We start from the raw sequence: 18,479 nt of genomic DNA on the forward strand, positions 1-18,479 counted from the left end.
CAAGTTGTCTTCACAAATGTAATGAATCTGTAAAAATCACTTTTTCTTATAATACCTGTTAATGTTTGCTGTTATTGTGATCAACAAAAAGGGTGAAAAAGGGAGGAATTTAGCTTTAACAAAAAAGGAATAGAAATGAAAAGCAGGCAGAGGATAATATGGGTCACTCATAATGTCTTGTAACTTCAGAGCTGCTTTAAAATAAAGTTGAGCTGTATACAATTCTACTAGCCAACTTTACTATGAATTAGTAAAACCACAAGTGTGTTCCTGTCTGGAATGCCAGACGGAAAGAGAGCGAGAGACAGAGCGAGAAACACTGCAAGGGTCAGAAAGAGAGAAGTAGGAACAGGTTGATGCGGAGGAAACTAAGTGGAAATGCAGACATATAATCAGGAACAAGTAGAGGAAATAAAGAGAGACATTGGAGGAAAAGAGGGGAAGAAGTGGCCAATGTCCGCCTGAGGACAGAAAAGGAGACGCTAAGGCTTTTGTGATCGTAAAGGGGCTAAAAATACAGATTATATCAATGATTGAGGGATTGCCTCCACATAGCTCTCAAATTGGCGATGGCACAACAATGCCTTTAGTCGTAACAGCGTTATCAGCAGCAGGGCAACACACACAGTGAGTGTGACATCATTCTCTGTTCGAGACGCCATTACTCCACTATATCTTCACATAGAAAATCGTTTTTTGCTGCCATATAAATGATCTGAATGTAACCTTTGAGTGTAACACTCCCATAACCCAAACCGGCGGAGATTGTACAAAAGATGAACTATCCAAGCAGACTTACTTGGCTGTGTCTGCCCTAGAAGACATTGTTGGTGCTGTTGAAAAACACTTGTATAATGTGTACGTGTAAGCTTCGACACAGGTTGTATTCATTAGCAAACAGCATTTTAAGTATTAGCCATCTTAGCGCCGATGTAGTCCTCGTAAAGAATGTTAAGCACAGGGAAAGCCTGAGGAGGGGATGAGGCCTCTTCCTGTCTCTGTTTCACTCCCACACTTTGTGGCAGAAATCGGTGTATTTCGACACCGGAGGTTCAATGAGCCCATCTTGTGTTTACATCACAATGTCGATCAAAAGATGGATGCTTTTTGGTTGGTGTTCCCCACACATGCCTGCAGGGACAAACAAAGTCCCTGCAGATGTTTACCATCAACCACAGTGCCATATGTGACTAACTCCTCTCTGCTGTTATCAATACCTGAGTAATAATATGGACAATATATTCATCTGGACGATCAATTTCAACTTTAGAAAGAGGAAAATACCACTCGTGTCTCCTCTTGCTTCCCACTGCCGCTGTGAGTGTGAGTGCATGCGTGCATGTGTTTGTGTGAGAAAGGAAGTCTTCATTACCAGCTCCTATATCAAAAGACTGTACGCATCAACAGTTAAGTGGCAGCTCCATTGTGTGTGTGTGTGTGTGTGTGTGTGTGTGTGTGTGTGTGTGTGTGTGTGTGTGTGTGTGTGTGTGTGTGTGTGTGTGTGTGTGATATGGGGTTGTCCATCAGCCTCTGGGGTTGAGAAAGGCACCAGAAGGGTTTAAGGGTCACACACAAAACCACACTCTGAGGTTTTGATCTACAGATAACGCATTTGCAAGCACTTAGGAGACACAGAATCGTTCAGGTGTGTCACACAAGCACAAGATAACATCCCCAACAGATAACCTTACCTTCCTCTCTCCGCTATCTGTCCGTTGTCGACCACCAGGATCTGGTCTGCGCCGACAATAGTGGACAACCTGCACAACACAAAAAGAGTAAATGTGTTGGTTTGTGTCGTTTCAGGTACCAAGATGCTAATGCTAACTATGTATTAGGACATACAAATCATTTTCTGTTTTGATATTGACACGAACAGCTCAAATAAAAAAAAGTGAAATACATGTTAATTCATTTGTAATCACTTCTTAGAGAAACACAAACACACTCTGTCTTTACCTCTGTCATACACGTGCAACAAGCCGACACACACACACACACACACACACACACACACACACACACACACACACACACACACACACACACACACACACACACACACACACACACACACACACACACACACACACACACACACACACACACACACACACACACACACACACACACACACACACACACACACACACACACACACACACACACACACACACACACACACACACACACACACACACACAGCTGAGTATGTTGCTCTGGGTTGGAGAACTCTTAATGAACCTATACATTATTGAAGTTCATGTTTATGACCATTCTCTGATTAAAGGCACAATAATCAAACTGTCTGTCAGCATAATCAACTTTGTAATGTGACCAAATGGGGAGAATGTCTTCCATGGTGTTGTAAGATATCTATTTGTGTCCGTGTCATATTCGATCTTCTTCTTCCGTAAATAAACACGTGAACATTAGATGTATGGATCTAAACATGATTTTTCATCATCATCAGCTTTATTTGAAGAGACTCTTGGTCCATTATTAAAAGACATACAACACTCAAATATGAATTAAAAAAGGCAGTTATACCAATGTTTCCACAGAGGTGACAGGCATCGTACAGCACTGAGGCACGGATTGGAAAGCAGCATAATGACAGAGTGAAGAGAAACATTCAATCGACAGATGAAATCAGATTTCTCAAGAGAGCCTGGAACGTGTTGACTCGTGCATTACAGAACATTCACTTGCACTGCACCACCTTGGTTTTGTAAGCAGTATACGCAAACAGTCATTATAAGCAGCCTGGAGCTTCTTGAGGGAGACATGTGGCCCTCATCCCAGGAAGTATTTATACCCTTGCCATGACACAAAAAAAGGTTTTTCAACCATAGAGTTCATGCCTCTCCAAACTGCTGAATGTCACTTCAAGCTTCAGCAGAGCCACCACTCTGATTTAGTGTCAGCAAGGCTATCTTTGGACGTCCACCTTCAATATTTGATAGAAAACCTCGGTCAAAGGTAGAAGTATCTCTCCCCAGAGACTGAACACGTCATAGCTTTTTTAACCTCTGATTCAGGCTTTAAACCAAGAAGAACAACCCAGTGTGTTTACATGCAGGCAGCACTGAGGGTATGTCCGGGTTTTAAGGTCATTTTCAGAATACACTTTATACTTATCTTCCTATTCTTGGCTGGGATGCAGTGCAGTGAAACATATTTCTAGGCAAAACATACATGCATGCTGGCTCATTGGCATACTGACGCCAACCAAGGAAAGTCTGTCATTCGACGACAAGTCTGATGTTAAGAAATCCTGTTAAACTTTAAACTGTTGAGGTGAGTTTCAGCTTGCATTTACACTTGAGGTCCTCACCATTTTCCTTAACGCTTTACATTTTTTACTATTACAAAACAAAACGAAACAGCAGTAGAAATGCCTCTCTGGGACAAATTAAATTACTTTTATATACAACCCATGGTCAATGAGAAAGAAAGTATCATTCTGCTGACCTCCACATTCAATTAATCCTATTCTAGAAATAAGACCTGCTTTTAAGCAAAACACAACTTTATGTTTTCGACCAATTCATTGCACATCACTACCACCTACCTACTGATAACAAGTTGAGGAGTTCATCACGTTCAGGAGAAGAAAAGCATTCAGTCCATCCAATAATAGAAGATGATTACAGACTCACCCTGCAAAGTGAAATCATGACCTGTCTGTTGTGATTCCTTGTAGGATCAGGATTGTCTATTGACTTGATCAACTAGGCCTTAGATACAATGATAACACACACACACACACACACACACACACACACACACACACACACACACCACACACACACACACACACACACACACACACACACACACACACACACACACACACACACACACACACACACACACACACACACACACACACACACACACACACACACACACACACACACACACACACACACACACACACACACACACACACACACACACACACACACACACACACACACACACACACACACACACACACACACACACCATCTGCTGCTGCTGCTGCTGCTATTGAAAGATTATTAAGCTGGTGGATCAACTTGTTCAAAGACTGCAGGTCAATGTGAGGTCTGAGAGAAAGACTTGAACAGCAAAACTGGCACTATACAGATAATTAAAAAAGGAAGATTATAAAGAAATGACCTCAGCCCAGCTGGTGAGAGTACTAGTCACAGATGATTAGTCCCAGTCAACATCTGTAAACAATCTTCATTGTGTTTGTTGTGTATAAATGCATCCACGACATTAAACACTGAACACAAATATAAATGCAACACTTTTGTTTTTGCTCCCATTTTTCATGAGATGAACTCAAAGATCTAAAACATTTTCTATATACACAAAATAACCATTTCTCTCAAATATTGTTCACAAATCTGAAAAAATCTGTGATAGTGAGCACTTCTCCTTTGCCGAGATAATCCATCCCACCTCACAGGTGTGGCATATCAAGATGCTGATTAGACAGCATGATTATTGCACAGGTGTGCCTTAGGCTGGCCACAATAAAAGGCCACTCTGAAACCTGCAGTTTTGCTTTATTGGGGGGGTCTGGGGGGGTCCGAAAACCAGTCAGTATCTGGTGTCACCACCATTTGCCTCACGCAGTGCAACACATCTCCTTCGCATAGAGTTGATCAGGTTGTTGATTGTGGCCTGTGGAATGTTGGTCCACTCCTCTTCAATGGCTGTGCGAAGTTGCTGGATATTGGCAGGAACTGGAACACGCTGTCGTATACGCCGATCCAGAGCATCCCAAACATGCTCAATGGGTGACATGTCCGGTGAATATGCTGGCCATGCAAGAACTGGGATGTTTTCAGCCTCCAGGAATTGTGTACAGATCCTTGCAACATGGGGCCGTGCATTATCATGCTGCAACATGATGGGATGGTCGTGGATGAATGGCACAACAATGGGCCTCAGGATCTCGTCATGGTATCTCTGTGCATTCACAATGCCATCAATAAAATGCACCTGTGATCGTCGTCCATAACATACGCCTGCCCATAACATAACCCCACCACCACCATGGGCCACTCGATTCACAACATTGACATCAGAAAACCGCTCACCCACACGACGCCACACACGCTGTCTGCCATCTGCCCTGAACAGTGAAAACTGGGATTCATCCGTGAAGAGAACACCTCTCCAACGTGCCAGACACCATCGAATGTGAGCATTTTCCCACTCAAGTCGGTTACGACGACGAACCGGAGTCAGGTGGAGACCCCGATGAGGACGACGAGCATGCAGATGAGCTTCCCTGAGACGGTTTCTGACAGTTTGTGCAGAAATTAGTTGGTTATGCAAACCGATTGTTGCAGCAGCTGTCCGAGTGGCTGGTCTCAGACGATCTTGGAGGTGAACATGCTGGATGTGGAGGTCCTGGGCTGGTGTGGTTACACGTGGTCTGCGGTTGTGAGGCCGGTTGGATGTACTGCCAAATTCTCTGAAACGCCTTTGGAGACGGCTTATGGTAGAGAAATGAACATTCAATTCACGGGCAACAGCTCTGGTGGACATTCCTGCTGTCAGCATGCCAATTGCACGCTCCCTCAAAACTTGCGTCATCTGTGGCATTGTGCTGTGTGATAAAACTGAACGTTTCAGAGTGGCCTTTTATAGTGGCCAGCCTAAGGCACACCTGTGCAATAATCATGCTGTCTAATCAGCATCTTGATATGCCACACCTGTGAGGTGGGATGGATTATCTCGGCAAAGGAGAAGTGCTCACTATCACAGATTCTTTCAGATTTGTGAACAATATTTGAGATAAATGGTTATTTTGTGTATATAGAAAATGTTTTAGATCTTTGAGTTCATCTCATGAAAAATGGGAGCAAAAACAAAAGTGTTGCATTTATATTTTTGTTCAGTGTAATAACAAAACAAGTCAACAGCCATGACGACAGCTCTGTGAAGCTGTATTTAGACAATCACAATGCTAACATGGCACAAGATTAGCTGGTATTTTGTTTACAATGTTCACCAACTTAGTTTAACATGTATGCTAGCATTTGATAAATAGCACAACGTACAGCTGAGGTTGATGGGAAGGTTAGTTATGCAGGTATTTGGTTCTCAATCATAGTGTTGGACACATTGAAAGAGAATACATATATATTTCTTGAACCAGAAGTCTCACCTCACCAAAAACATTTGAAACTAAAAAAAGAATATCCTTCAGATGTTGTTTGCTTGGAATCAAGGATCAATATACAGTAGACAGCTTCTGTGTGGGACACTTGGAAAAATAAATAACATATTGTACTTTCAACCAATAGCTCTTACAGTATAAGTAAAGATTTATCTTAGGTTACATGAAGGTTTCAGAGTCTACAAAGAACTTAATGATGCTTTAAATTATATTTTTTTAGCTGATTAACCAAATTGTTATTGCGTTTTAGTTCAGGCATCGGCTTAGCAAAATGAAACACACCATCGATCTTATTGCTGAAGAAGATTTACTTATTTGGTCATTTGGAAAGAGAACCTGGTAATGATCAAATGTGTAAATATGAGAAACTAAATATTGTAATTCTAGTTATCCATTTGTAGTGCAAATTACAAATTCACTCTTTTAACATTTCTTCTTCCCTACAATAAAATGTTTGTGTTGAACAAGAAGAAAAAGAACCCATTGTACTCATTCAGCACCAGAGGCTACTTCACTCCTGATGCGTTTCAATGATGGAACGGTTAGAGCCTTTCAAGTCTTTTTCAATATCACTCAGACAGATTAATAACCAGACATCTGTTTGTTTTACTTTTGTTGACCTGTCATCACACGTCGCTTCATGTCCTCCAATCAGCTTTTCATTTAATCTCTCCATCCCTCTCTTTGTGTCTGCATCTAATCCTGTTTCTCTTTCACCACATCTATCACACATCCTTCTCCTTTCATCTCTTCATCTGACCATTGTAATCACATTGTTCGAGGCCACTGTCGTGTCCTTGGCAAAATACCCGTGTTCGTGTGGCTCACAAACACGGGTATGTTTGTAATATTGAGTCTCGAGTGTTCAAGATCACTGAAAACAGAGCTTTTGTTAAACCAGGGGTGTCAAACTCAAGGCCCGGGGGCCAAATCCGGCCCGCGACCTAATATTATGTGGCCCGCAAGAGCTTGCTAAGAATATAATATACAATACAATTGGTGTAATTGTTGAATATTTGCTTTCAATTATTTGCCCTAGACTTCTGCTTTCAGACGTAGTTATTCAGGAAGATATTACCAGAACTGATAATAATCCAATGCAGGGCCAACAATGTAATATAATACATTATTTCATATATATTATATTAAAATGTAAAACCGGCCCTTTGAGTGCCACTATAATGCTGATGTGGCCCGGGATGAAATTGAGTTTGACACCCCTGTGTTAAACGCCAGTCGGGTAAAGATTTTCAGAAACTCAATTTTAAGTGTTGATGTGTAGACAAAGTGTTTGGCTTGTAAACATCGTTATACAATTTATAAGCCGACAATTATGGAGTCACCGCTTGCAAAAGTTACATACATACATCCATGGAGGGCGGACATTGCTTGGTTGAATTGAATACGTTTCTATGACCTTTTGTGCAGACATTCATGGTCCTCAGAGGATGTACCCCAGTGACTTTGTTCATCTGCTCACTTTCCTCGAGCGCCACGATAAAACTGACCTTTGCTTGTTTTAGTCTAGACTGATAGTGCACAAAAAAACGGCTAAACATCATCATGTTAAAATTCTCAGTGTCAGCCTGTTAGTATGCAAAGCTGTGTCTACATTTGCTCCTTGTTTGGCTACAGAGTCTTCACATTTTTATTTTTGGAAGGTTAATTGACTTTGTATCTTAGTTCAACACTGTATTTCATTATCTCAGTAGCTGTTCTCTGTGACATGACAATAAGTCGAGTCAAATCTAATCTAATGTATGGCATCCAGTGGCTATGATTTGCACCAATTGGTGTCTTAGTTGACACTCAGAAATGGTGGCTGCTGATCAAGTAAAAACATGGAACTTATCAGGGTTTTCCCAGTTAAACGACATATCTTGGTAGTATTGTCACCTGTGTGCGACCACGACAGTCGTCCTGTTGGTGCAGACCTCGGCCAGTGAAGCCTGGATGTTCCTTTCAGTCTGGGTGTCCAGTGAAGACGTGGCCTGGTGGAGTAAACAACACACAGTATAATGTGTACAAATTAGTGTAAGTAATATGTATAATGTGATTAAATACTACTTGAATGCAGTTAAGTCTGGTGCCTTGCTCAAGGGCACCACGGCAGAGGCAGGAGGTGAACTGGGACCTCTCCAAGTAGCAGTCCACACTCCATATTGACTGAGCCACTGCCGGACACTGACCGGATATAAAGTAAGATTATAAATACAATATATTCGGTGTTGCAATCTTTCGTTTCTGTCAAGATATTTCCCTTTTGGCCTGGAATGATACTGCCTCGACCTGACCTGGAGTGAATATTTTAACCCTTAATGTTCCTGAGTAATGCTGCCGTTGTTTAACCTTCTTGTCTATAAGTAACATTTAGTTATAAAGCAAGTATTGAAGTGTGGTAATCCCACTGTTTCCTCACCTCGTCCAGCAGAATGATCCGAGGTTCTTTCAGTATGGTTCGAGCGATCGCCACTCTCTGCTTCTCCCCCCCGCTGAGCTTCAGACCTCGCTCCCCCACCTCCGTGTCATATCCTGATTGGACATAATGCCATCATCTCCATTATTATCATCATTACCCACCTGCGTCTAAATATTTAAACTTTCAAATTGGCAAATGTCAGAGGTGTGAAGTAGTGGAGTACAAATACTTTGTTACTGTACTTAAGTACATTTTTCTGGTATCAGTACTTTACTCAACTATTTATTTTTCTGACGACTATTTACTTTTTTTTACATTTTGAACACAAATACCTGTACTTTCTACTTCTTACATTTTCCAAACAGCTGGTTCCTTTAGTTTGAATGTGTGTTTGGTGGCGTGATCATTATTCTTTAGAGTCATTGCGTGCCTATTGATTTGAACACGATCCGTGTATCCATCACTTCCTGGTCTTCTCTAAAGAAGAGGGACCAATGGAAACGTTGTCATGTTGCCGTTGTTCAGCATGGAAACATTCATTAGCTAACAATGACATTATTGTTCTATTAATATAAAGGGAGGCCAGGTACTCTTTAAAACAGCTGCTAGTTATGGGTACTTTTTACTGAAGTACACTTCAAAACCTCTTTACTTTTACTTGAGTGAAGAAGTTTAGTCAGTTCTTCTACTTTCACCAGAGTATTTTTAAACACGAGTATCTGTACTTCTACTTAACTCAAGGATGTGTAAATGTTGCCATCCTTAGCAAATGTCCTGTTAAAGGTATTCTTCAGCCATCATCAAAGTCAAACAAAATAAACATTTCCATCATTATCATCATTCACACACCCCAGCCTGACCCTGAGGTAGCTCCAGTATCCTGGTGTGTATGTCGGCAGCCATGGCAGCTCGCTCCACCTCCTCGTCGCTCGCTGTGACTCGGCTGTAGCGGATGTTGGTGCGGATTGTGTTGTTGAAGAGAACCGTGTCCTGGGGAACCACTCCGATGAACGACCTCAGAGAAGACTGACGCACCTTGGACACAGAAAGGGACAAAACCTTTAGCTAATTATGGAAAATATCTTTTGCTTACCTGGATTCTAATAATTAAGAGTAATTACGCGGGGGGGGGGGTTACCTTGGTTGCTGATTGGCTAATGGTTACACAAGCCAACAAATCGTTATGACATCATAAAGTGGCCAAAATCTGATCAGCTCATTTTCAGACAGGTTTTTATAGAAATGGATCAAAAAGAGAGAGAATCTTTGTTCCTGAAACTTTCAGAGTCTCTTTACGCAGAGGGGACACATGTTGATTGACAGTGGATTTTGCATAATAGGTGACCTTTAAATCTTTATTTCAAGCGTTTTCAGCATTAGAGATCTTAAGATCTGTCGGTCGTGTTACAAACCTAATATATATGTTGTGTCGAACTAGGTCTTTCTGTCCCCCACACACACATACACAAGCATACATATACATAAATGTTGCATGGCTTAATTCATCTTATACTATATAATGCATGCTGCCCGAGGTCACAGACAGCACATGCCCTGAACTAGTTTCTGTCCCTGTCTCTCCGTCTCTGCAACCAGGATTTCACAAACGTGGTCTTACCTTCTTTTTTGCTTTATTACATCTGGCACTCTCAATACCTTTACTTTTTAGTTTCATACACACTGTAGTAATCGCAGTCAGATGGCCACCATTATTAGTGCCTACGCCCCAACGCTTGATGCACAGGAGGAAGTAAAGGAGGCCTTCTATGCTGACCTGTACAAAATTCTACCTGAAGTCCCCAAGGAGGACAAGTTAATCCTGCTTGGAGATTTCAATGCCAGAGTGGGACGAAACCACCACCTATGGAGAGGCACGCTGGGGAGAGAAGGGGTTGGAAACACAAACTCCAATGGCATACTACTGCTAACCAAGTGCTCAGAGCACAACCTGGTCATCACCAACACACTTTTCCGTCAAAAAACCAAGTTCAAAACATCATGGATGCATCCTCGCTCCAAACTATGGCATCTCATTGATTACGTCATTGTCCGCTCCAAAGACCGCCGTGATGTCCTTAACACCAGAGCAATGACCAGTGCAGACGACTGCTGGACTGACCACCGCCTCATTCGCTCCATCATGTCTATCCGCTTAATGCGGAAAAGAAGAATGCAGAAAAGACAGAGCTGGCCAAAGCTTAACATCGACCTGTTGGGTGACACCACCTACCAACAACAGCTGCAGGATGCCTTGATACTGAAAAACACTGGGGCACACTTTCTACTGCCATCATGAACTCCTGCAAAAACATTCTTGGTCAAAAAAAGCGTAGACATTAAGACTGGTATGATGAGAATGACACAGAGATTCAGCAACTCATTGACATCAAGCGGCAAACTTTCATCACCTGGCAAAATAACATCCACTGCAAGGTGAAAAGAGCAGCCCATGCCAAAGCGAAGGCAGCCGTCCAAACGCAAGTTAGGAAACTGAAGAACCAGTGGTGGACAAAGAAGGCTCTGGAGATCCAACAGCTTGCCGACTCTGGTGATACAAGAGGATTCTTTGATGCCACAAGAGCGGTATATGGTCCCAGCTATCGCCTCCGAACCCCCCTTCGCTCTAAAGATGGGCTCTTGCTTCTTTGCAATAGCCAACAGGTGGAAAGAGCACTATAAGGACCTCTTAAACAGGGACACCATTCCTGAGATGGAGGATCTTGACCAACTCCCTCAACAGCCCATAGTTGAAAGCATGGGAGAACCAGCCAGCCTGGGTGAGGTGCTGGATGCCATTAAGAATATGAAAAACAACAAGGCTGCTGGGCCCGACGGCATCCCAGCAGAAGTCCTGAAGGAAGGCGGACCCGATCTTCTTAAGCACATCCATGCCCTGCTTCTCAAAATCTGGGAAGAAGAGGAAATCCCTGCACAGCTTAGGGATGCCTTAATTGTCTCCATATTTTAGAAGGGAGACAGGGCAGACTGCGGAAATTACCGTGGCATTTCTGTTTTGTCCACCATAGGGAAAGCCCTAGCTCGGGTGTTGGCCAACAGACTCACCCCCCTGTCAGAAAGCATCCTTCCTGAGTCTCAGAGTGGATTTCGCCCAAACAGAGACACTACTCGCCAACTGCAAGAAAAATGTCGGGAACAAAATCAACCATTATACATGGCCTTCATCGACCTCACCAAAGCCTTCGACTCAGTGAACCATCAGGCCCTCTGGCTGGTACTGGCAAATATTGGCTGCCCAGAAAAATACGTCCGGGTACTGAGACTGCTGCATGACAATATGTCAGCCATGGTACTCAGTGGCAGTGGAGACGAAACTGAACCCTTCCGGGTTGACACAGGAGTACAACAGGGATGTGTCATCGCTCCAACGCTATTCTCCATCTTTGTTGCTGCTATCCTACATCTCACAAGCAAGCATCTGCCCCAGGGAGTCAACATCATGTACAGAACTGACGGCCAATTCCTCAACATCAACTGTTTCAGGGCTAAAGGTCAAACCACCACCATATCGATCATGGAGCTGCAGTATGCAGATGACAACGCCCTTGTAGCCCTCTCAGAAGAGGACCTACAGAGTATCCACCTTTGCGAAAGCATACAAACAGCTTGGTCTAGCCATCAACATAAAAAAGACCCAAATCCTCCACCACCAAACAGCAGTACGCCTATCCTACCCCCAAACATCTCCATTGACAACATCAGACTGGAAAATGTGGACTACTTCCCATACCTTGGCAGCCTCCTATCATCAAAAGCTGTTATTGATGATGAAATACACCATCGCCTCAGCTGTGCCAGTGGGGCTTTCTCAAGGCTAAGGAAGAGAGTCTTTGAGAACCGTGACCTCCAAGCAAAGACCAACATCTTGGTCTATAAAGCTGTGGTGCTCCCCACTCTTCTGTATGGATCAGAAGCCTGGCAGAGTCCTGCACGGGTCTGATTTTCAAGACCCGCTCCCGCCCCGCACCCGCGACGTGCAATACCAAAGCCGCCCCGCTACCCGCACATATTACCAATTAGTTCCGCAACCCGATCTGACCCGTCGGCACAAGATCCGCAACCCGACCCGAACCCGCATAGCCTATATATGAGCAGTGAAAACGTGCAATTATTAACACATGCAGTTGCATATTTGTCTTGAAAATGCTGTATTCTCCGCTAGAGAGCTTCACCTCAGCCATTTCGAATGTGGCGCGCTCAGCAGCAGATTGATGCGCTGCAGAGGTTATGATTATGCACGGTCCCGCGGGGGAGAGGTCTGAGGATTTAAACATTAAACTCAATTATTATTATTTTAATATATTTATTATGCAATACCCGCGACCCGACCCGCATCATCTTTGTTTTACCCAGAACCGAACCCGGAAAAAAGCGTTTGAAAAAATACCACCCGCGAATCCCCTTTTTTGCGGGTCCCCGCGGGTACCCGACCCGATGCAGGACTCTGACAGCAGGCACTTAAAGGCACTTGAGGCATACCATCAGAGATACCTCAGAAAAATCCTCAGGATTAGCTTGGAGGATCGGCGCACTAACGGCCCGTCCACACAGCGGCGTGCGTTGACGCTTGCCGGCGGGCGTGTCTGAAACTCGACCAACAACCAATCACATGAATCTCCCGCCCCTGACACACAAGCAGCGGTTTGATTGGCTAGAGCTTGTACTGGCATATGATTCGATTGGCTGACGCCTCGCCGAGGCGTCAAAAGTTGAACATTGCTCAACTTTTGCAGCGAGCCACGCCAGCTACGCTCCACGTCGCTTCCCATGATGCATTTCGGCTAAAAGTGACGTCACCCCATTCAAAGTGAATGGGGAAGCGTCAACGCACGCCGCTGTGTGGACGGGCCGTAACACCAGTGTCCTGGAGGAGGCTGACATTCCCACCATTGCCCAAAACCAGCTCAGATGGACTGGCCATGTTATCCGCATGCCTGACTCTCACCTCCCAAAACAAGTCCTTTATTTACAGCTTGTTAAAGGGAAACGGGCCCCTGGAGGCCAAAAGAAGAGTTACAAAGATAACATAAAAACAAACCTAAAGAAGTGCCACATGGCAAGACATGGCAACAGACATGGCAACAGACAGGGCGACCTGGAGAAACCTTGTCTGTGAGGGTGCTGCACTATATAATGATGACCTCTGCCATGCTGCACAAGACAAGCGCAGACTCAGGAAGGAGAGAGCAACCACCAAACAGGTCCAACCCAAACCCTCCACCACAGTACATTCCCATGCCCACATTGCACAAGAATAATCGGGTCCAGGATCGGCCTCTACGCCCACCTGAAGACCCACAAGGACCAAGAAGGAGGACAGTCATACTCGACTACGAGTGACAGCCGATGATGGAGTAATGCAACCTTGAGGGCTTAACCAACATCCAGTCAGACAGTTAATAACACTTATGAACAGGGCCCCATTTTCAATGCTGCAGTTCTCTTTATATATCCATGGTCAGATCATACATTGATGTATCTCTAACGACAGATGGACATTTCCTATCTTACTCCTTTCCCCTGGAATAACCTCCCTATGGACGTCAGACAGTCCATCAGTCGATGCATTTAAATCCAAACTCATCTTTTTGCCTTAAAGGTGGGGTAGGTACGTTTGAGAAACCGGCTCGAGATACACTTTTTGTTATATTCCATGGAATGCTCTTAATATCCCAATAGCAATGAATATCTTAAGTGCTTTGACAAAAAATCCATAAAAAAATGTCATCTGTGGAAGCCGCAGTACTGTAAAAAGCACGACAAATCATTTTAGCCGCTAAAATAACTGGATGGCCTACCTGCCTGTCAGCCTTCCATCTGTGCACAGACTTATCTCGTGCCCTCGTTGGTCATGTGCGCGTTCGTGTGTGTTGGAGGAGGGGCTCTGGAAGGAAGTGACAGATTTGTTCCTGTTGTGTATTTTCAAATTCTAGCGCACTCGAGCGGGTTTCTCCAAAATTACCTACCCCACCTTTAACTTTCAATTAGATACTCATTCTTTCATTTTCCAGCTGGCAAGTCTGTCTCAGTGTCGATTAATATAGTATAAAGCCACTGTTTCTTAATAACAATCTGTCCAGCAGTGCACCTCTCTCTCTATAAACTCAAGCTCTTGACGATCCGCCGGAACTTTTACTCTCTACTGGCTCTAGATTCACAAAGTTGGAATCTTTTTTTTGCCCCCCCCCCCCCTTCTGGGTGTATGTTTGCGTGTCTCTCTCTCTCACTCTGTTTTTTTTATTCTACTATCTTTGTTTTTCAAATCTGCTCTTTGTGTGCTTGTGTAGCCTGTCTTCTGTTCAGGTTGCATTGAGAGGAGGTCATGTGAATGAGGTTTCTTCAATGCGAGAGAGAGAGAGAGAGAGAGAGAGAGAGAGAGAGAGAGAGAGAGAGAGAGAGAGAGAGAGAGAGAGAGAGAGAGAGAGAGAGCTGAGAGGTTAGTAAATCAATAGGAAACTACTGAAGCAACTAAATGAAATAATGTGAATAAAATGAACAATTCCTATCACAACCTGTTTTTATTTATACATTGAACATATTTACCTCTCCAGAGTGTGAAAAGCAGATGTTCCAGACTAGAGGAGTTGCATCATATCAGTTCCAAATTATATTTTTATCAGCTAAATAATTATTTTAAGATTAAGCACTTTGTTTTCCATGAATGCGGCCCTTGAATTCCCCCCAAATATATTCTGGTTTTCAACGAATCTCTGGTCAGTGTGCAGGACTTTGAATATTTCTTGTTGAAAGCTTTTGTCCGCCGCCGCAACAATACAAATTCCATTTCCAGCAACAGCTCGGTTTGGCTGGTTATCAGTCACTTTGCCTTAATTTGATCTTTGCCGTTTATTTTTTGGTATTTGTTTGACTGCAGTACAACTCAGCATCTGTTTCTGATAGAGGCGAGTTGACAGAGCTCTAAAAACCAAATGTCAGAACAAGATGAATGGACAGATGGACGGACCAAAGAAAAAAAAAGAAAGCTTTCATTGTTTTTCATTGAGACATCAACAGCGGAACAAAAGAGAACAAGTTAGGGTAAGACAGCGGTCCTCACACACAAGACAACACATCTGTTAGATGATGAGGTATTTAAGATCTTTCTGCACCAAACCTGATTTCTTTGTATATTTGTTCATAGAAAGGAGGTTTGTTGGTGGGTTGGGTCAGACCATCTAGTCTAACTAAGACTTAAATTGTTCCATAACCTTCACAATGTGCTTAGAGTTCCTTAAAGTGGACCTATTATGCTATATTTGAAATATATATTGTAGGGCCATAAAACATGTCTGTGAAGTTTTTTTTTCAAAATACCAAACAGATCCTGCATTTTAGCCATGCAACATTTCGCTCTATTTGCTCTTTCCAGCCCTGTTTTTGCAGGGGGCTGATTCTGTGACGTAGCTTTAGTGCACATGAGCTGCAGCTGACCCCGCCCCCTGCAGGAGAGGGAGATTAGCTGCTGGGCTCTCAGAAGAGGGGGAGGAAAAGAGAGGCTCCGTCCTGTATTATTCTTATATGATTATATAGAGTCGTTATTCATTTGTTTTAAAGCTCAATAAATAACAAAGAAGACTTTTGACCGGCACTTTTCTAATTTTGTCCGGAAGATTTCAACTTTAACGGAAAAAGAAAATCTAACTGAAACTCTGCCGCACGGTCCCTTCGTCCCTTGGAAGAGGCGGAGAGGTGCCAGAGCGTCCACAGCGGAGAATAAACAGAAGGGCAACCATGGCAACCATGCGAGGGAAGTCTTCTTCGCTGCTTACTACAGCGCCACTTACAGGCTTGGCATATGTACTACAGTGTCTCCAGCGCTTTCGAGTGGCAATGGCCGTGGCCCAACCCCACATTCCCCTGATAGGTGGAGAGTTGGCCATATAGGCGGAGCTCCTCGTTCTTGACGTCAGCAAAATTAACGTCTGTATCAGCTCCGTTGCAGCCCCGTTTTTAGAGATTTGGGTATGGAGGAAAAGAGAGAGGGTTGTTTTCTGACACTTGGTGAGTTCCCTGACGCACCGGGGACACATATTCATGTATAAAAGACGTACAAAAGTGCATTTTGCATGATAGGTCCCCTTTAACCAAACCCTTTAAACATTGTTTTTGATTGTTGATGTAAGTATGCTATGATTTTGTTGTAGTTGTACAAGTTCAGGGTTATATTTTAAGACATAGCTTTTTGCTATGCGTGTTGGCCTGTTCTTTAACATTTTGCTGAATTCTTCAGAAACCTTGTTTTCAGATGTTGTTACCTTTGGGAGCCAGAGTAGCCGTTTTCCCTTGTTTCCATTCTGGGACTGGCTATAACGTTTAGCATCTACTCAAACTTTATACTTTCAAAACAGACATCTAATTTAACTTTTGGCAAGAAAGCATATATGCATTTGAAAAAAAACATGGACTATTCCTCTAATAAATTGGCTCTTAGGGACCCTTCTTTCTCTAACCCTGCAATGATTCTGCCTCGAGTTATTGATGAATGTTACTCTATTAGACGCTTTCTGTCTGCTCTTTACTGACAGAAGGTGTGCCATAGAACAACAAAAACAACTGTGTCATTGAGAGCGGTGATTTCCATCATGGTTGCACAGGAACTAAGCTAAATAGAAACTGCTGTTTATATCCCCTAAAATAGAAAATAAAATCTCCTGACAGACACTTTAAAAACTCCCACAAATGACTCAGCATCAGCCGGCAGTGTTATGGCAGAGGCGATTCATCAGAGATTCACTACATGTGGCTGCCATATGCAGGACAAACACAGTGGCAGAGGACTGATGGCTCAAAAACCAAACCCAAAGAGGGACATGAGGCTGAGGCGTCTCCAGTGTTGCAACATAAACAACTGGACTCCTGCAAATGTGACTATATTTGACAGATTATTATACTGCATAACAATAAAATCACATATACAGTTGCAAGAAAAAGTGAACCCTTTGGAATGACCTGGATTTCTGCATAAGTTGGTCATAAAATGTGTTCTGATCTTCATCTAAGTCACAACAACAGACAAACAGAGTCTGCTTAAACTAATAGCACACAAACAATTATATGTTTTCATGTTGTTATTGAACACGCCATGTAAACATTCACAGTGCAGGGTGGGAAAAGTATGTGAACCCCTAGGCTAAAGACTTCTTCAAGAGCTAATTGGAGTCAGCAGTCAGCCAACCTGGAGTCCAATCAATGAGACGAGATTGGAGGTCTTGGTTAAAGCTGCCCTGCCCTATAAAAAATACACACCAGTTTTGAATTTGCTATTCTTAAGAAGCATTGCCAGATGTGAACCATGCCTCGCACAGAAGAGCTCTCAGAAGACCTACCATTAAGAAGTGTTGACTTGCATAAAGCTGGAAAGGGTTACAAAAGTATCTCTGAAAGCCTTGATGTTCATCAGTCCACGGTAAGACAAAGTGTCTATACATGGAGAAAGTTGAGCACTGTTGCTACTCTCCCTAGGAGCGGCCGTCCTGTAAAGATGACTGCAAGAGCACTGCGCAGAATGCTCAATGAGGTGAAGAAGGATCCTAGAGTGTCAGCTAGAGACTCAAAGAAATCTCTGGCACATGCTGCTAACATCTCTGTTGACGAATCTACGATACGTAAAACACTGAACATAATGGACTTCATGGGAGGACACCACGGAGGAAGCCACTGCTGTCCATAAAAAACATTGCTGCACGTTTGAAGTTTGCAAAAGAGCACCTGGATGTTCCAGCACTACTGGCAACATGTTCTGTGGACAGATGAAACCAACGCTGAGTTGTTTGGAAGGAACACACAAGGCTATGTGTGGAGAATCCAAAGGGTTCACATCACAACTCTTTACAAGGGTTTTGAAGCGATTCAACT

At 43.3% G+C, this 18,479-nt stretch overlaps 1 protein-coding gene across 1 annotated transcript in view; it reads right to left on the bottom strand.

The window, feature by feature from the left end:
• Positions 1-18,479, bottom strand: part of abcb6b (ATP binding cassette subfamily B member 6 (LAN blood group) b) — a 39,838-nt gene that overhangs the window by 1,663 nt on the left and 19,696 nt on the right. The window contains exons 15-18 of the mRNA XM_071207025.1: positions 9,467-9,641; positions 8,607-8,719; positions 8,084-8,178; positions 1,692-1,760 (exon numbers count right to left, since the gene is read on the bottom strand). Coding sequence (XP_071063126.1) covers positions 1,692-1,760; positions 8,084-8,178; positions 8,607-8,719; positions 9,467-9,641 — 452 coding nt within the window. The remainder of the gene's footprint in view (positions 1-1,691; positions 1,761-8,083; positions 8,179-8,606; positions 8,720-9,466; positions 9,642-18,479) is intronic.

The sequence above is a fragment of the Pseudochaenichthys georgianus genome, chromosome 21, assembly GCF_902827115.2.
Source record: "Pseudochaenichthys georgianus chromosome 21, fPseGeo1.2, whole genome shotgun sequence".
Classification (NCBI taxonomy): Eukaryota; Metazoa; Chordata; class Actinopteri; order Perciformes; family Channichthyidae; genus Pseudochaenichthys; species Pseudochaenichthys georgianus.